Raw genomic sequence first — 18,643 nt, 5'->3', positions numbered from 1 at the left:
CCCTCACCCTCACCCTCACCCACCAGTCCCAACCCCTCTTTCCCTAGGATGAAGTATTCAAAAAAAAAAAAAAATCATCAACAAAATCGAGGATATGATATAGATATAGAGTGAGGGGTAGAAGCCATCTCAGGGAGGGTGGGTATGGTTTGGGGAGAAAGGGAGATATATGGATGGGAAGAGTTAAGTTGCAGCGATGGGGGAGTGGGTGCAGGGTTTAGGTGCGTCACGAATTGCCCATGTACCCAAAGAGTGAAGCAATTTTCGATTTTGACCTTCAACAATACACCATGTGCCATGCACATGCCCAAATTTAATAGAAAAAGTAAGCAAAATTGACGGCATGACCATTTGTCCTAATAAAATAAGGACCATAAGAACGATTTTGAAAATTGAGGGACCAAAATACAAATCGAGTTAAAATTCAGTAGGCATTAAATCTAAAACCCCGTGTTTAATCCATCTAGCTCCTTTAATTATCTCACACAGCACATATGTCCAAATCCAATAAGGATTCCGAATTGTGTTTTGACTTTTCTACTAGCATATTATCTCACACAACACATATGTTCATTGTGATTTTTTTCAATCCAATTCAATCATATTAGATGTTTAAATCCAATCCGATCCGATCCGATTGATAATGAATTGGATTAGATTGGATGATCAATTTTGATAATGGAAAAAGACAATAATGAAATATTAAATATTTATCCTTAGGTTTAATCTAATCAAACATATTAATATATGTAAATCTAAAATATAAATGAAATACTAGATAAATTTATTTTAATTATATAATATATTAAACATTACTCCATTAAATGACTTAAAATATTCATAACTTTTTCAACTAGAAATACCTAGAAGAGTAAAATTAGTGCATAAAAGTAACTAGATTGAATTCTCATAAGCAAATTGGGTCATTGAGTGCCTTTTCTTTCAAACCGGGCAGCTTTGCCTAATATTCTCATGGCCGCTAAGGTGATGAGACAGCAGAGTTTGATCATGATGAGCATGGTTCGCTTCGTCAGTGATATTGGAGGTCAAACAAGCATATCTTGGACACCAGCAGACCGAGAAGAACAATAATCTTGCAATTTGATATTGCCTGCCCTTCATTTGCACCCGCCTAATTAATTCGGTTAATTTGCCTGAGCCAAAAACAATCTTTGTTTTATATAGAGGTGTGAGATCAGTAGTCTGATAAAATACAAGTAGGGTTCGTAGTTGCAATAAGAGGAGAGAAGAAACCCCTAATACCATCAATTAACTAGTACTACTCGTCAAACTTTAAGACTTTGTTTGGTGATTTAAACTGGACTGGATATATTCAATTAAAATGAACATGGGTCCAATCTGTTGTTTGATGAGCTTAAAATACATTACGGACTGGACATGACTCTTGGACACCAATCCAGAATAACAAGGGACTCCAAACCCATCGTAAGTGTACTCTCAATTACTTGGGCATCAAGTTTCCTATACTCTGAACCCTAGTGTACTCTGAATTCACTTTGTCCAATAAGGAACTATTTAATCCATCTGGCTCCTTTAATTGTCTCGCATGTATGTCCAAATCCAATAAGGATTCTGATTATTTCTACTTTTTTGGATTCTGTTTTGACTTTTTTACTAGCCGTTGCTGATTAATGAGTGGGTTTACAAGGTTTGGCGCTGGAATTTTTATCAATTTACTATTTGCCCCTGTGGTTTTGGCTAAACTACCAAACTTTTTTCCCCTAAGATATTCAGTGATAGCTCAATCTTTTTTCCCGAGAAAAAAAAAAAGTTATTGGCTTTTCTTTTCATTTATTATTAATTTTTGACATAGAACTTTCTGTCTTTCCTTTTGGAAAAAAGAAAACAAAAAGAAAAACATATTTTGTCTTTATTTTTGGCAAGCCCGTGTATTGTAGATAGCAAAAAGGATAAATTCGCTAGGAAATAAGGTTCTGTAATTCAGTCAAAGCATAATGGCAAAAGAATAATTGCGCTAAACCCAGGTGAAATGAGGATTAAAAAGCCCGGTAAGTAATTAAAATATGTCCTTGTGGGATTGGGAATAGATGAAGCTTTTCCTTGATCAATAAGGAAAGGGTTGTCTCTATAAATTAATTCTTTCCAAGTTGCATTGTTGTTCCAACTGCATCTCCATCTCCATCTTTGTTTCAGAAATTGAAGATGGCGATGATGATGAGATTGGAAGATCATTTGAGAAAGAAGAAGTTGGCTGACGAGTCCTTTAACCAAATTGTGGCAGAGGTTAAAGCAGTGGCAAGAGACCCAGCAGACCGAGAAGAAGTATCTAAACTGCTGACAGAAAGAGTTGTGTTTGATCTCATTCATGAATTTCAAAGAAAATCCAAGGAAGCACAACAATCGAATGTGTCGATTTCGAACAAGAGAGAACGCGTGGAAGCCCAAGTTGTGATCAAGAAGAGGAAGGTGGTTAGCACAGAGACTAATTATAATTACATTGATGAAAAAGTTGATATTGCTAGAAATTATCTTGAGAAAATTAAGAAGCGAGGTTTCGAAAGCAGGAAAAGGAAACATGGGGATGATTATGGTGATGAAGATGAAGCTAGCAAGTTGATGCTGACGAAGAAGAAGAAGCAGAATAAGGAGAAGGCCAAGAAAGCAGAGAGCAAGGGATCATCTCTACCATCAAAACCCTCTACACCGCCTGACGCGCCTCCTATAGAATTGAAGAGGATGATTGAATCCATGAATGGTCACCACTTGCAATTTGTGATGTATAAGATAATTCATCCTACTGATTTGAACCCGCACCATGACCGTCTCTCGATGCCAAAGAATCAACTGTCTAACAAAAAGTTTCTGGGTAAAGAACTCAAGCAAAAATTGAAAGGTGGTGGATTATTAGAAGTGAAAGTAATAGATCCGTGTTTAACAGAGTATGAATTAAGGATGAAGAGGTGGGTCTTTAAAAGCAACTATTCCTATGTGTTAAACAGTGGCTGGTCCAAGATTTTTACAGATAAGACTAATAACCTTAAGGCAAAGGATATGCTTCAGGTGTGGACGTTTCGAGTTTCCGATCCCAATCTTGTCGACCAAGAACGTATCTGCTTCGCGCTTGTTAAGCATAAAGATGTTAAAGATCCCCAGGAAGATATTGGATCATCGTCGTCCATGAGCAAGAAAGAAGAGGGGAGACAAGATGTTAATGGTGGTACTGACAGCATGGAAGCTGTTGGAACGTTGATGAGCAAGAAAGAAGATGTTAATAGTAGCACTGCCTGCGACGACGAAGCTAATGAATCATCCATGGCCAAGAACCAGTCTGAGTTTGGAGCCAGGAAACATATCACAATCAAGTTTAGAGACGTAACATTTGCAAAAAATTGAGGCTGCTGTTCCTGTTGTATAAGGCTTGTTAAATTTGAAGGAGGGAGTTTTATGTTCATGTTTTTTCTTTTTTGTAGAAAATTGTTTTATGTGATTCATTGACAGTGAAAGCCAAGTCAGCTTAACTAGTTAAGCTACAATCTGTTAGATTATACATTGTAAATGATGAAACCTTTTCTCTTAAATATAATTCTCTGTTCTTCTTCTTCTTGTTCTTTTTCTCATTTAGTTAACAACATTATGTATGTATCAAGAAAAATAATGATTCATTGATCAACAACATACCTGAAAATTTGAGAAAAGGAAAATAGTTTTTGTGTACCTATAGACTTGGTTTGGATCAGAACTCTTGCTAAATAGGAAAAAAGAACAAAGTTTGGGGTTAAAATACCACATGATCTGCTCTCTATTTGGTTAAGATTCTTTTGTCAAGTATAATTATATTAGTTCTCCTCTGTTTTGTCGTCATGTGATTTGAGTTGTGATGCTAGAATACTTTCCCCACCATTTGCTTCACATCAAAGAAACATGATAAGAAGGGGCATATAAGGCTTGCCTGAAAGGAGATGAGGCTTGACTCCTTTTTCGTGCTTGTTATGTTCTTTAATTTTTCTATTTCGATTTTTAGAGAATCCCAATCAGAAAAGAGTTGGGATTTCTTAGTATAAACAAATACAGAATATCCGCTTTTTGTGATAATCTTTACCATATATAAATCCGTAAGATGTTTCGAATCCAGGTGAGTAATGAATTTGAAAGCTCTGCTAATTCAAATTGTCCTTTAGTACTAGTTGATGTTGGATTTCGCTTGTAAACAGTAGTAATATATAAATGTGCTGCCCCTATAACTTCAACAGCCCCTACATTCTTCCTTCTCCATCTTTGTTGTCGATATATACATCCAAGTACTGGTGATCTTTAGTAATTCCATTCCATGGAGTTAATGACGAGGATCATGAGCTTTGAAGATTCGAAAAAGATTAAATCTAGTTTGGATTCTTTTGACAAAATTGTGGAAGAGGTTAAGGCAGCCTCAAGAGACCCAGTTGAACAGGATCAATTGCTAACAGAAAGAATTGTGTTTAATCTCATTCAAAGTAAAGCGAGGAAAGCAGAAGCATCCATCTCCAAGCAGAATAATTATAATCAAGAAAAAGCTGCTTCTACTTCTGCTGGAAATTACCATATGAAAATTAGAAAGCAGAGTTTGGGAAGCAGCAAAGACGAAGATGAATTTAAGTGTATTGAAGAGGAAGTAAGCAAGTTGATTAAGAAGAAGCAGAACAAGGCCAAGAAAGCAGTGAGCATGCGATCAGCTTTATCATCAATTCCCTCTACGCCACCAGACATGCCTATGGAATTCAAGAACAAGATTCAATCCTTGCACGGTTTCAGAGTGCAATTGGTAATTCAGAAAGAAATTTTCCCTACCGATTTGAGCACGCATCACGACCGTCTCTCAATGCCAAAGAATCAAGTGAGTAACCAGGACTTTCTTGGGGAACAAGATAAGAAAAAATTGAAACTTGAGGGATCAATAAGAGTGAAAGTAATCGATCCAAATTTAAACGAGTATGAGTTAAGGTTGAGCGAGTGGAAGTTCAAAAGTAGGTCTTGTTCAGGCTTGAGCAAGAGAAAGCGTAGTTCTTCCTATATGTTAAACAGTGGTTGGTCCAAAATTTCAGAGAACAAAAAGAATAAGCTTCAGAAAGAGGATATAATCCAGGTGTGGTCGTTTCGAGTTAACAATGTCGACAATCCTCCTGTCTACGGAGAAGAACGTCTCTGCTTTGCAGTTGTTAGGCTTACAGATACAGATGAGGGGAAACATTGTCTCATTACAAGTGCATCCTAATATTTATGGATCAGAGAATCTAATACTATACCATTAATTCCCATATTCTTAATTAATAACATGATAATTATGATATAACTGGATTAGCTATTTGTTAATTACCCCCTTGATGATGGACTTGAAAATCAAGTATTGCATTGATGGTGACTAGAATGTAAATATGTATATAGCTTCATTCATTCATATGAATAATGAATTATGAAAGAAAACTAATTAAATAAGGATCGATCAGAACCTCCCAAGAGCTTGCTGGTTCAAATTTTGTCTTCTTTTACAAACAAACATAAACATCCCATCCCATGATATCATGCCATTGATCATCATCACACATGCATGCATGATGCATAATCTTGTTGATTTCTGATGATGACGAGGTTTAATTAGGGTAGATTATCTATCAATTATTATGGGGTGGTTATTGCAGGACTGGCATCATCAGTGGCCCCCACCCTCCTCATCATAAACTCGGGTTTAATAGATGGATCATCTTCATCATGGTAAACATAAGCAAACCCACCATGCCTTGTCATATCCATTCCTTGAGTCTCATCCTCCCTTGAGATCCTCAACAACTTCAGCTTATGGAGCCCGTAGAAAAGTGGGCCCATGGTGGCACTCACCCACACCAACACCACCAAAACCTGCACAATCTGGGCCGCCAACAGCTTCCCGCCGCCGCCCATCAACAGCCCAAAAGGCCTTCCTGGCTTGCCAGCGTATACCTCGTTCACATACGCCTCCGTTGCAAATAACCCTGTGAATATTAAACCCCAAGCACCGCACCCGCCGTGCAATTGGGCCGCCTCTAATGGGTCGTCGTATTTTAGCTTCTCCGCCACCTTGTTGCACCCGATCAAAACCCACGCCGCCACAAACCCGCACACGATTGCTGCCCACGGCTCCACCACCGAGCACCCTGAGGTGATCGCAGCAAAACCACCTAACAAACCGTTGCAAACGTCCAGAACATTCCAGTGACCCGCCAGTAATCTCTTGCTGAACAAGGTAGTCAGAGCAGCAGTGCACCCAGCCAATGTGGTCGTGACAGCTGTCCTCCCAATAGCACTCCATTGACCGTAATAAGTACCTCCCTCACCGTAACTCTTCAAGATCGTGAGAAACGAACCGGGGTTGAAGCCGTACCACCCGAACCAAAGCAAGAACGTACCGAGAACCACTAGAGACGCGCTGTGACCCCGCAAGGCCACGGACCGGCCTGTTCGATCAAACCGCCCGATTCTCGGTCCTTCAATTACAGCACCCCATAAACCGGCTATTCCCCCAACCATGTGGACAACACCCGAGCCGGCAAAGTCAATGGAACCGGAACCAAAGAGTAGATTATTGGACCGGATCGGACTGGCCCAGCCATCAGCAGACCAAAACCAATGAGAAACGACCGGGTAGACAAAGCCGGTTAGAAAAGAAGAGTAAATGAGGTAAGCGACGAATTGGGTTCGCTCAGCAATTGAGCCGCTAGTGATACCTGCGGCAGCGATGGCGAAAGCCCATTGGTAGAGAAAGAAGCTGTAATCTCCGCCTGAGAGAGAAGGTATGTTATGGAGGCCGAAGAAGTGGCGGCCGATGAAGGCGTTGGACGGAGCGCCAAAAGCGAAGGCGAAGCCGAAGAGGTAGTAGGAGAGAGCGCCGGCGGCGGCGTCGAGGACGTTGGTGAGCATGATGTTCATGGTGTTTTTTGCGCGGACGGAGCCGGCGCAGAGCATGGCAAAGCCGAGCTGCATGGCGAAGACGAGGTAGGCGGAGAAGAGGAGGTACGTGTTGTCGATGGCGTGGGTGGTGTCATTGAATTTGATGGAGATGGTGTTGAAGCGGCTGCAGAGGAATTCGGCTATGGCGGTGGCGTTGAGGGTTGTGGTTGTGGTGGTGAGGAGAAGTGGGGCTAGGTCGGAGGCTGTGCAGGTCAGAGAGCCCATGATGTTTGTCTCTCAGAGAGAGAGAAAGAGAGAGAGAAGTGAAGAAGTGAAGAAGAAATTCTGTCTTTTTTATGGAGCAAATGGATAGGAATACCGGGACTGTGTGGCCATGCACTCCTCCCTAATGCAACTGTGTGTTTATGGGGTCCATATTCTATATCAAAAACATTGTGGACCAGATGAAATTAATTAATGGAAAATACTTTTTTTTTAATTTTAGATTTATTAATAAATTCTAATACAACCAAAAAAACAAAGAGTAGAGGAAATTATTCAGCAGATGATGTTAAAGCTGATTTTGGATGATTATAAGTTTAAACTAACAAAATTAAGCAATAGGAAAGTTAGGCTAAATATAACATGTCTGGATTATTCCTCTGCATGTGCATGTGAAGGGCAACAGGGAACAAGATGTTTGGTACCTAATTGATACGTATAGTACTTGTTTCTGTTTGGTTTTGCTGTGGTCATCGTCTAATAGAGTTTGATCACTTGGTTCACTAACATTTTTAGGTGTTAGGGATCAATTTATTAGCTAATTATGTGTCAACTAGTCTTTGATTCAGTGGTATAATTACGTATGTTTGATTGGAGAGATTCTCAAACTTGACTTACACAAACACGAAAATCATACATATATATGATGAATTCGATATTTAAATGTGACTGGCTCATTATACGAGCGTAGCTATGTCATGAATTATTTATCCTATCAATTTATAAATATCCCATCATTTGTCAACAACAACAACAACAAAACAAAACAAAACAAAATCCCAACTCTCTGTAGAACTAATTTCAATTGTTACACGTTCTAATGCTGTTTACAGTAATTGCCCACCCACATTTTGTCAGAGTAGAGTAGAGTATGGAAGTTGTGAATTTAATTGCAGAGTGTCACGTTCATGAGAGCATCATCATATGATAGAGACAATTAGGAGTAATTCTTTTGTTTTTGTCTGCGTCTTTAAAAGTCGTTGGTTGTTAGACTTGGAGGCTCTTAAATTAAGGAACCTTTGAGGCATATAAAAAGTAAAATGTGGCGCCTAGACTTGTCCGTCCCTGATAATTATGTATTTCTTAATTATGTCATGCCAAAGTCGCATCAACTTTTCTTTATAATAGGAAAATTAATATTGTTTGATTAATTTGATTTCCGATATAAATATGATGACATTTTTGTTTTTTTAACCTTTCTTATTAAGAAGGGTGATAGTATATTAAATTTATAGACATTATACGGATACTAAGACTCGAACCCAAAACCTTGCTTGAGGGAGTAAATACTCCAAACCACTACACTAATTGATCATTTGCATGATGACATAGTTTTAACAGTTAAGAATTTTGATCACCACCGGATTAAGAGGAGAGAATAACAAGCTGGTTGAAATAAATGAGTTACGAAATGGTGTAAGATATAAACAAAGAATCATTACTATTAGGGTATGTTTACGTATCAGTAATGGGTATGAGAGGAAATTGAATGATTTTCATTCCTGACTTCCCCTACATTTACTTGCAATCAAGAATTTTAAAATAAAAAAAAAGTGGACTCAATCTCAAAATCCGCAATCATATCCCCTCAAAACTAGGTATCAGATCAACTAGGGAGGAGTAGTCGATACGATTCTCATTCCTGTTTTCTCTTAATAACTTCCAAAAATACCCTTACCACTTTACCATAATTCCAAAACACTCCAAACCCTTTTATATATAAAAAAAAAAAAAAAAAAAAAAAAAAAAACTCACGTCAAGCAGTTCCAAGACACTCCAACCCTACAAAAAATAAAAACTCAGTTTCAAGAAGTTCCGTGCATTTAATCGTATGAAGATAATGCAGGTTATTATTATTTGATTGTTTACTAGTTATGTAGGTCAAAGATATATATTTATTGGAGTTTATTTTTTCGTTTGAAATTGGCTCTGGACAAAGGTGTTATTAACATTATCATTGAAATGATCTCCTGTTGTTCATCTTGTTCAGCATATTGATTCCTCATGTTTACACCGCCTTACTGGTTTGTTGCAGGATTAGTTTGGTCTCCTTAGCCAATTTGAGAATTATATATATGTTACGGTGAAAATGTGCAGGGCATTTTAGTAATCAAATTAATTTGGATTCTGATTCATGAAAGTTAGTAAACAATAACAATAGGAATCAACCCCATTCTTTTGCTAATTCCATATATTTAGTAAACAGCTTAATGAAAATGATTCTTCTCATACCAATTCAGTAGTTGCATCGTCAAACGAGAAGATTTTAATCTCTCCGGGGTTCTCTCAAATTCGCAAATTGGATTTTATTCATCTATATCTATACTATTATTAATAAGAGAATCCTCTTTAAGGGTTAAATGTCAATTATATCCCTTTTACACACTCTCGGCTCTCCCATCCCAATTATATTCAATTCAAACCAACAATACATCATCTGATAGTTGTATTTTTCTTTTATTTTTTGGTAATTAATAATCGTACTTGTATCTTTTCAAACATCCTACGTTAGCAGTAATTAGGACGTCGCAATAACCAGAATAACAGACAAGTCTTGCCACATAGAAAACTTGTCTGGCTCATGAACCTGTGACAGCATTGCTGACTATTGTCTCAATCTCAAGCACGCTTTACTTTCTTATAAAACTAAGATTTTGAATTGCTCAACAAACAAACGCATAAAGTCTATACAAAAAATCCATTTACATATGTCATACATACAATTCAAGTCGCCACATAGTTTTAATTCATTTACAACAAAGAGGGATAGTGACAGGAAAGCGATTGCCAACCAACCATAACCTGAATTATTTCAAGGGCAAGTTCCCTTTGCTTTGCCTTAATAAAATGCAGCCAGAACCATCTTGCAACTTGCAGCCCACAGTAATGTAGGTTCATAGATTCCCCTTTTTTGGGGTACAAAGTTCCCGAAAAAATGTAAACGTAAACGATAATCAGCATGAACACAGAGGAGCTTTCAACTTGGTACATTATGATACAATTGTTTTGTTAATAACTAGCTTATGCACTTCTTCGGACCATTATTGAGCATTATTTAATTTCACTTCTATCAGAGAATTCTTTTACATAAAACAGATGGACCGACTGTGCATATACAAAGAAAGGTAAACAGGATACCAAGCTCACTTTTCTTTTGATGACTTTAGTTGTCTTCCAAGTAAGACAAGTCCAACACTAGTAAGAGCAGACAAGAATGCTGATGAATAACAGACTGCAAGTAGAGCTCCTCTCAAAGACTGCATTCATTGACCTTCATATTTTAGTATGCAGTAATAGATTATAATAGAAAACATAGGCTACAACTATGACACGGATAATCTTCAAGCACCTTAGCCAGCATCAAAGCGTTCTCATTTGCATACTGCAACGAACTCTCTGGGATGTTTTGGATCCCCTGAGCTAGCTCCCATGAAAGAATTCTACATTTGAAATTTTAAATGAAAAATAATAGAAATCTCTTTTATACCTCATTGTTACAACAGAAAAGTAGAAAAGGGAACTAAGTCAAATATATTTACCCAAAACCAACGCTGATTATAGCCCCAATGATGGCTTTATCTGATGTTAGCTCGAGCTGAAGTTCTCCAAACTGCAGTTGGCAATGATATTAATACATCATATCAAGTGCACCAACAATGTAGCCTAAAAACGTCCATTGAATTTAGAATAAAGCATGTGTTGTTACTTCCATCAAGTGCAGTGCTATCATCTACCTTCAGCATCCTGCTTTCCTTCTTTGGTTGTTCATCAGTGACCGTGGATGTTGAACTTTCAGATAGAACCCTTCCAGTTGTAATCATTACTTTTGCAATCTATAATGGTTGAACAGAGTCCAACAATACTGCTATTTTAGAGGCGCACGAAACCTAGTTATATTGCATTATAATAGAATAGAGAATTGTTCCATAAACTTCTGAAATATAACTAGAGGGTTTGAGTAAAAAATATTTGGATTCACATAGATCTTCCCAAAGTATCTTCATTCACAATAACAACATAAACAAGTTTCTTTTGGCTTGTATTCAAATAATAAACAAATCTTTTGGCTTTTGGAAGTAAAAGATTATTTAGTCCCCCACATTACACTCAGTCTTGCCCAAGTGATATATAACATACCTTTTGTAGTTCACCTTGACCATACTGTCCCATAGACTGGAACCTTCTTCCGGCAGAAACCAAACGCTTCCCAAATGCTATAATGAAATAGATATAGGCTTTTCAATCAAAATCTGAAGAATACATCTAAAGAAGCAATTGCATATAATTTCATTCTTACCTGATTTGGCATTGCCTGTCAAAGATTCCTCCAGCCCAGGGAGCTGTCTAGCTAAGGCATGGGAAGTTGATGTGTCAGCTGCTTCCCATGCACGAGAGAGATTTAACAATGTCTCTCCCAACTCTTGACCACACTGCAAATAAGAAAATCCAAAGACAGTAATTTTAATAGTAATCTGTATCCACTCAAAAGCATAAATTTTTGACAGCTGGACACACAAGAGACCAAGGATGAGGGGAAAGTATTTATCAGATTTCAAACAGAATGCAGAGGCAGAGCAATGGAAAGAACTAACCTCATCAATGACCCGTCCATTTGAAAGATCAAAAGCTGCATCGTTCAGCTTCAAACATGCCCAAAACAAAATTTGAAAAACTGTGTCAGTTCAAAACTTCAAAGTCACATTCTTTATCAAATTAAAGAAACTGGGTTCACTGAGAATTGCAAAAATTCTACTCACATCGAGACGGAGATCGCTCGGAAGCTGCGCAAAGTAGTCTTGTGGAAGATCGAAACTATCCTGCACAGAACAGAACAAAAAAGAAATTAAAAACTGAAACTAAAATTAAGGCACTTGTGACATTGAAAACATAAAACTAAGGAATGCATATAAAATTTATGGAAGTTTTGGCATTGAAATCATGACGCAAAGGTTCGAAATTTGAATAGGAAATGGTTTCTTACAGCAAGTTCTTGGAGGAAAGGCTGAAGATTGGGCTGTAAGGATTTGGGGGAGTTTGATTCTGCAAGAGAGAATGAGGCTGTGAAAGATTTGAATGGACGGGTTTTGGGGATAATGGAGGGATTTAGAGAAGTAAAAGAAGGGATATGGTGGGGATTTTTGAGAGAGACAAGGGTGGTAGGGGAAGAGAGATTGGAGAGAGGTTGAAGGAAGGTAAGAGAAGCCATTTTAGAGGGTGTATCATGCGTGCTGCTGCTGAGCTCAGTTTCAGCCACTGAAAATTTGGCAGTTTTGGAAGTAAGATTTTTTGTTTTTTGGTTTTTCATGGCGGGGGATATAATCTCCAGACTCCAGTCATCATTATTATCCTTTTCTTCCATAAATGGAAAATAAAAGGTGGAATCAAACAAAGCCCAGAAACTGGAAATATTTTGTGGGCCCATTTTTCCATAACCTTTAATATTTTTCTTGAAGGCCCAAACATAAATGGGCCGTCTCCAGCGCGGTGTTGATATTGGACAGTCGGGTCATCCACGGCAAAACGGATGAGACCCGAGTAATGGACCAGCCAATGAAAAAAAGAAGACAAACAGTCACGTTGTACTATTTCGATATCTGGACACGTAGCAAATTGTGATTGGCAAGAGCACGTAAATAGCATCACAGTTGTTTCTTCCCGCAGAAAAACCAAGTAGACGAACCGCGTTAAGTCTGAGTCAATTAATCTAATGATGATTAGATTAATTGGTGAATTCAATGCCGGTATGAAAAGTATGCAAAGTCTCAATCAAATAAAGTTGAATCATTTTCCATTTGGTTTGATTTGGTCTCTGCAGAAAATGTGGCGCAATTTCTGTATTGACTCGTCAGAAAGAATGCTAAGACTTGCATTTTTAAAACTAGGCGTGTTGTCTCCGACGGCGACTTTGAAACTGAAACAAGCTAAGCCGCAGCCAACCAGTAACTTTATTACAAATTACAATACTAATTTTAGTGGCTGATTTGGATATTAGCATTGATCAGCATATCATTCTTTATTATTACTTTACTCAAAACATCATCACTTGCTCTATGCGCGTGGCTAATTAACTTGACTCTGTTGTTTTTGGTTGCTCTGTCTGACTCTGAGTACTTGTTGCCGATGCGAACGGATTCGGCGGCATGATCAGGTTTTCAGAGGCTCCTTCTAGCATTCTAACAACTGCTTTCATGGAAGGCCGATTCACCGGGTACCACTGGATGCACCAAAGTGCAACAATCACCAGCTTCTTAGCAATCTCAGCATCCTCATCCGTGTTTATTAGCTCCAAACCCAGTGCTTCTCCTTGAATGAGACATTTATAAATCAATTCTGGAAAGTAGGCCTCATTTGTGATGCCAGATGTAAGAGCAGCTTCCTTCCTAGCTCCAACAATTTCAAGCACTAGCATCCCAAAACTATACACATCTGACTTGTGGGACACGCTTCCAAAGTTCCCATTGAACACTTCTGGTGCAATGTAGCCTACTGTGCCTCTAGCGGCAGTCATAGATATAATGCTGTCTTCCTTGGAACACAGTTTAGCCACACCAAAATCAGAGATCTTTGGATTGAAGTCATGGTCTAGCAAGATGTTATGAGGCTTGATGTCGAAGTGGAGGATCCTCTGTTCACACCCTTGGTGAAGATACTCAATTCCCTTTGCTATACCTTTGACAATGTTGTCAAGTTTCTCCCAATCGAACAAAGCATTATTAGATTGATCTTTAGACGAGATGAACTTCTCCAGGGACCTGTTTGGCATGAGCTCATAAATAACTGCACGCTTGCCTGCTTCAGCAGAAAACCCAAGTAGACGAACCACGTTAACATGGTGAATTCTGCCAATAGTTCCCACTTCGTTAACAAAATCATCCCCATTTCCCTTAGAATCACTGAGGACTTTTACGGCAACTGGAACTCCATTGGGAAGCTTTCCCCTGAAAACGCTTCCAAAACCCCCTTCCCCTAACTTCTTCTTAAATCCATTTGTAATCTTCTTTATATCAGCATAAGAGTATCTTGTTGGTACATGAGATTTGTGATCATTTAGAAACTTTTCAACCTTTATTTGATTCTCCTTTTCCTCTATGCTATTTCTTTGTTGTTTTACATGGAAGAAAATTGCTACCGCCATTACCCATATGAGAACAAAACAGCAAGCCGAACTCACTCCTATGATTATATGCCTAGTCGATATATGACCTGAATAATAAATGAGGAGAAAATTAACAAAGGGACTTAATATAGGATAGTCATTTTGAGGCTTAATATAGGATTATTATCCTCTTTCAAGAAACATAATTCTATAATGGTCGCAAAGCACCACGAGAAGAAAACAACAAGCTACACTCAAGCCTACGTGATACATTACCTGAAATTACAAGGTCTAAAGTTAAAGAAATGGACCAAATTTCATAATAATTTTTTTGTTTTGGAAAGAGTTTATCACGTGCGTCATTATGTAATGTAACTAAAAGAATTGGGGTGCAGGTGGTAGACTAGAACGAACCTTTTGGGTGTTGTGGTGGCGGCATTTGTGGAATCCTTACTCTTGGGTAAGGATAACACTCAAGTTGATTGATGGTGTTATTGAATTCGCACCTTCCTCTACCTGCTGTGCAGTTTTGACATTGTGGGAAATAATCCCATGATTCCCATTCCAGCAACAAAACATCGTCCAGTTCACAGAGGTGCTCGTTAAAATTTGGAAGATACACTCTTCGTACCGGAAGATAGAGTTGTCCCAAGGTGCCACAAGTTGGCAGTGGCCCAGGAAATTCAGTGATAGAAGTTGAAGGTGGAACAGCCACAACTTGATGCCCCGGGACACTGAGGCAGCTGATTGGCATAATAGAGGCTGCATTGAAGTTTTGTGCCGTGGAACAATTTAATAATGTCAAGTTTGCTGACACATCAGGACACTCTGTATAATGAGAATAGGAATTCCAGCCGGAATTGTGGACATGAAAGAGTGAGTTGCTGGAGATGGTAAAGTTCAGAAGGCGTCTCGGGAGGCAATCATTCGTATCGTAGACATCAAACTTTCGCCATTCATAATCGATTATTAGTATGGGAAACAGCCCTGATGATGACGACAGCTGAATCATTGTCATATTTTTGGAGCAAAAAACCTCAAACTGTGGATGGCCACAGTGAAGGGGGTCGTCTTTGAGACGGAACGGGAACTGGACAACTGGACCATCATCCCTACTACACCGGGAAACTGGGCAGTCAACGTGATGATCATCAGCTGCAGATTTACTTGGTACAGTAGTTACAAGCAAGAAAAACAGAAGCAGGAGCAGCAGGCTATCCATTTTCAGTTCTACTCCTTGGTTGGGCGGACCCAAAGGCAGATACATATAATTGACTTGGTTGATCATCCTAGGTCATCAATGACGTTTCTAGCATCGTCCAGTTGGCATCAGTCTATCTACTGTAACTTTCATTGCAATGGGGTAGCCTTTGATTTTTCTTCCTTCACTAAATGGCCATGTGGGTCCTCGTTTATTCTACATAATAGTCCTCTTGTTAGTTAGAGAATAAATTTCTATTTACCTTCCTGGTTACCTTCTTCCTTCTATGATCTGAAGCGCTAGCTCCGAGCTCTTGTTAGCTAGTAGCTCGTAATGATGATGCCAGCAAAAAGTGTCTGGTTTACAACATGTGTTATAGCTATTTGCTTTGCAATTTGTCAGGATGCAATTGCCAATGGAGAAAAACACTGTTCTCCTGCTTCTTGTGGGGATCTCCATGACATTCGATACCCTTTTCGCTTGAACACTTCTTCTTATCTTAGTTGCCTCAACTCTCCAGCTGAGCTATCCTGCCAGCAAAATCGCACCACTTTAAATCTCTGCAATGGTACATACTATGTCACGGCAATCAACTATCAACACCATACAATCCAAGTTGTCGATCCTGGTCTGCTAAACGATTGCCCCTTTAAGCCACTCAACAGCTTACCAACTAGTAAGTTCTATGAATGTACATATCCATACATTCCCCTTCGTGGCTTCGATTTTGTATTATCCTTCGATTGCTCGTTGCCAGTTCAGTCTCCGGACTACATACAAATCAACTGCAATAGCAGTACTAACTCATCATATTCTTATATCATGATGGGAGATGGAGTGGACAATCTTCATTCTTTTTGTACTCCGACCAACATCATTCCAACCATGTTAGAAGAAACTGGGGATGGCCTTTCCTTTTCTTTCATCCGTGATCAGTTGAAAACCGGTTTAGAGCTTTCATGGGAAGGACTTCTCCCCTCCGACTTCTGCTACAGCCAATACCAATCCCTCCATTGTGAGTATGTTTTGATCAGTTTGTGTGACTGGGACATTCTTCAAGTTAATTTTAGTGTTTAGAATGCAATTTTTTTTTTTTCTTTTTTTCAATCTCGTACTGACATCAAGGAACTTTGCAGGTTTCGGGGAAAGCATCAAGTATCGTAAGTTTGACTCCATTTTCTACTAGTGTTATACAATATTCCATCTGTATATGTCACTAAAACTTCTGAGTTAAATTCGTTTCTTTGAACCTAAATCATTCCTCCATTGATTCTGTTTTCACACAGATTTCATGGTGCCCGCCAAGAACTTTGGTAAGTCCTTTTCAATAATATTATGTTCTTTAAAAAAGTGAACTGAATTGGAAAGAATATAGAAGAAAGAAAACGAACAGCAAAGTAAAAGTATCAATATGGCCCTGCTATTGCAGATCACACACACATAAATGTATTTATCAATGAACATTAAAAAGCATGCCAACATTCATCTTTTTCTATGTGCTTCACTTTTGATATCTCTATTACATACCCTCTGTGTCCAACTTCCATTAAAACTACCTGGTCATAGAAAATACTGAATGAATAAAGATATGGTTTTCTGACCCACATTTGAAGTAGCTGAGTCTAAAGCTTAAAGTGTGTTTGGAGCCAACAATGCAGAAATGGATTTTCAAAATTGAATTTCCTATGGCAGGATGATTCTTAAACCTGCTTGTATTCTTATGGCAGGATGGTTTCTGATGGCACGAATGACACTCGGCATTATTGTTTTGTTGGGTTTCTGGAGCTACAAACTGTATTGGAGAAAGTTCCTAAAGGATGAAGCAGTTGAAGAATTCTTGCAGGCATGTAATAATCTTGTGAGAGGAAGGTATTCCTATTCAGATATTAAGAAGATGACAATTGATTTAAAAAATAAACTGAGTCAGGGAGGCTGGAAAAAGTTACTAAAGGATGATGCAGTTGAAGAATTCTTGGATGCATACAAGAATCTTATGCCAAGAAGGTATTCATATTCTGATATTAAGAAGATGACAAATGATTTTAAAAATAAACTGGGCCAGGGAGGCTTTGGCTCTGTTTTCAAAGGAGAGCTGTCAAATGGTCATCTTGTTGCAGTGAAGATGTTGAGTGGCTCCAAAGGTAAAGGCCAAGATTTCATCAATGAAGTTGCCACAATAGGAAGAATTCATCATGTCAATGTGGTGCAACTGATTGGATTTTGTTCTCAAGGATCAAAAAGAGCTCTTGTTTATGACTTCATGCATAATGGATCCCTAGACAATTATATCTTCCCCGAGAGAGAAAAATACATAATTCTAAGTTGGGAGAGAATGCATGAGATAGCTCTGGGAGTGGCTCATGCCATTGAGTATCTGCACCAGGGATGTGATATGCAAATTCTACATTTTGATATTAAACCCCACAACATTCTTCTTGATGAAAACTTTACTTCAAAGATTTCAGACTTTGGGCTTGCAAGATTTTACCCTAGAGATAATAATACTATTTCTCTTACTGCTGTAAGAGGCACAATGGGATATATAGCTCCAGAGATGTTCTACAGATCCATTGGAGGTGTTTCGTACAAAGCTGATGTTTATAGCTTCGGAATGTTGTTATTGGAAATGGCAGGACGGCGAAAGAACTTGAATGCACAGGCAGAACATTCAAGCCAGATATATTTCCCTTCCTGGATTTATGATCAACTGGAAAAGGGATTGAGCGTTGAAATTGAGGATGGCTCTGAGTATGATAAGAAAATAGCCAAGAAGATGGTCATGGTTGCATTGTGCTGCATACAGTTGACGCCCATCGATCGCCCTTCTATGAGCAAAGTTGTAGAGATGCTTGAAGGTGACGTTGAACTCTTGCAAATGCCTCCGAAACCTTTCTTCTGTCCACAAGAGATGCCAATGGAGGATGCACCTGATGACACAGCTGTTGCAGAGGTGTCACATGATAGTGCTACAGAAACGTCCTCCATGGTATAATTGGAATACAGTGCAATATTTAGTCTTGTAATTTCACACAACCTTGGAATAACCAGAGATGCTCTGAATAGATATACTATCTGCCCACTGTAACCCACATCTGTTGAGCATTTATAATTTCGTTGATCAGAAGCATTTTTATTTTACTTGGAAAATAAAAACTTCAGTTAATCTCAATTTTGTTCATGAACTC

At 38.6% G+C, this 18,643-nt stretch overlaps 4 protein-coding genes across 4 annotated transcripts; 2 read left to right on the top strand and 2 right to left on the bottom strand.

Annotated features, from left to right (window-relative positions):
- Window positions 1–4,318: 4,318 nt before the first annotated feature.
- Window positions 4,319–5,230, top strand: LOC117630630. The gene has a single exon (XM_034363326.1). The coding sequence runs from the start codon at window positions 4,319–4,321 to the stop codon at window positions 5,228–5,230; it is 912 nt and encodes a 303-aa protein (XP_034219217.1).
- A 110-nt stretch (window positions 5,231–5,340) lies between these two features.
- LOC117629835 (ammonium transporter 1 member 2-like) lies at window positions 5,341–12,464 on the bottom strand. The gene is made up of 10 exons (XM_034362464.1): window positions 12,143–12,464; window positions 11,919–11,978; window positions 11,754–11,801; window positions 11,459–11,591; window positions 11,299–11,375; window positions 10,896–10,994; window positions 10,701–10,771; window positions 10,511–10,601; window positions 10,318–10,418; window positions 5,341–7,165 (listed from the first exon to the last, which is right to left on the bottom strand). Exons 1-10 carry the CDS (start codon window positions 12,365–12,367, stop codon window positions 5,635–5,637), a joined length of 2,436 nt encoding a protein of 811 aa, XP_034218355.1. The 5' UTR covers window positions 12,368–12,464; the 3' UTR covers window positions 5,341–5,634.
- A 761-nt stretch (window positions 12,465–13,225) lies between these two features.
- LOC117630629 (rust resistance kinase Lr10-like) lies at window positions 13,226–14,251 on the bottom strand (the record flags this gene model as incomplete). Its single annotated transcript, XM_034363325.1, has 1 exon — window positions 13,226–14,251. A coding segment is annotated over one exon (1,026 nt), but the record flags the coding sequence as incomplete, so codon positions are not given.
- Window positions 14,252–17,212: 2,961 nt separating this feature from the next.
- LOC117630628 (rust resistance kinase Lr10-like) lies at window positions 17,213–18,450 on the top strand. Its single transcript, XM_034363324.1, has one exon. The coding sequence runs from the start codon at window positions 17,353–17,355 to the stop codon at window positions 18,448–18,450; it is 1,098 nt and encodes a 365-aa protein (XP_034219215.1). The 5' UTR covers window positions 17,213–17,352.
- The last annotated feature ends 193 nt before the right edge of the window (window positions 18,451–18,643 follow it).

The sequence above is a fragment of the Prunus dulcis genome, chromosome 6 (genome assembly GCF_902201215.1).
Source record: "Prunus dulcis chromosome 6, ALMONDv2, whole genome shotgun sequence".
Lineage (NCBI taxonomy): Eukaryota > Viridiplantae > Streptophyta > Magnoliopsida > Rosales > Rosaceae > Prunus > Prunus dulcis.
The sequence above is the reverse complement of the archived record's forward strand: the minus strand, read 5'-3'. Positions and strand labels throughout refer to the sequence as shown.

Coding starts and splice junctions, on each gene's coding strand:
- LOC117630628 (XM_034363324.1), top strand. CDS start 17,353: ATGACAATTGATTTAAAAAATAAACTGAGTCAGGGAGGCTGGAAAAAG.
- LOC117629835 (XM_034362464.1), bottom strand. CDS start 12,367: ATGGCTTCTCTTACCTTCCTTCAACCTCTCTCCAATCTCTCTTCCCCT. Junction 11,979..12,142: donor CTTTCCTCCAAGAACTTGCT/GTAAGAAACCAT, acceptor TGTTCTGTGCAG/GATAGTTTCGATCTTCCACA. Junction 11,376..11,458: donor GACAGGCAATGCCAAATCAG/GTAAGAATGAAA, acceptor ATTTCATTATAG/CATTTGGGAAGCGTTTGGTT.
- LOC117630630 (XM_034363326.1), top strand. CDS start 4,319: ATGACGAGGATCATGAGCTTTGAAGATTCGAAAAAGATTAAATCTAGT.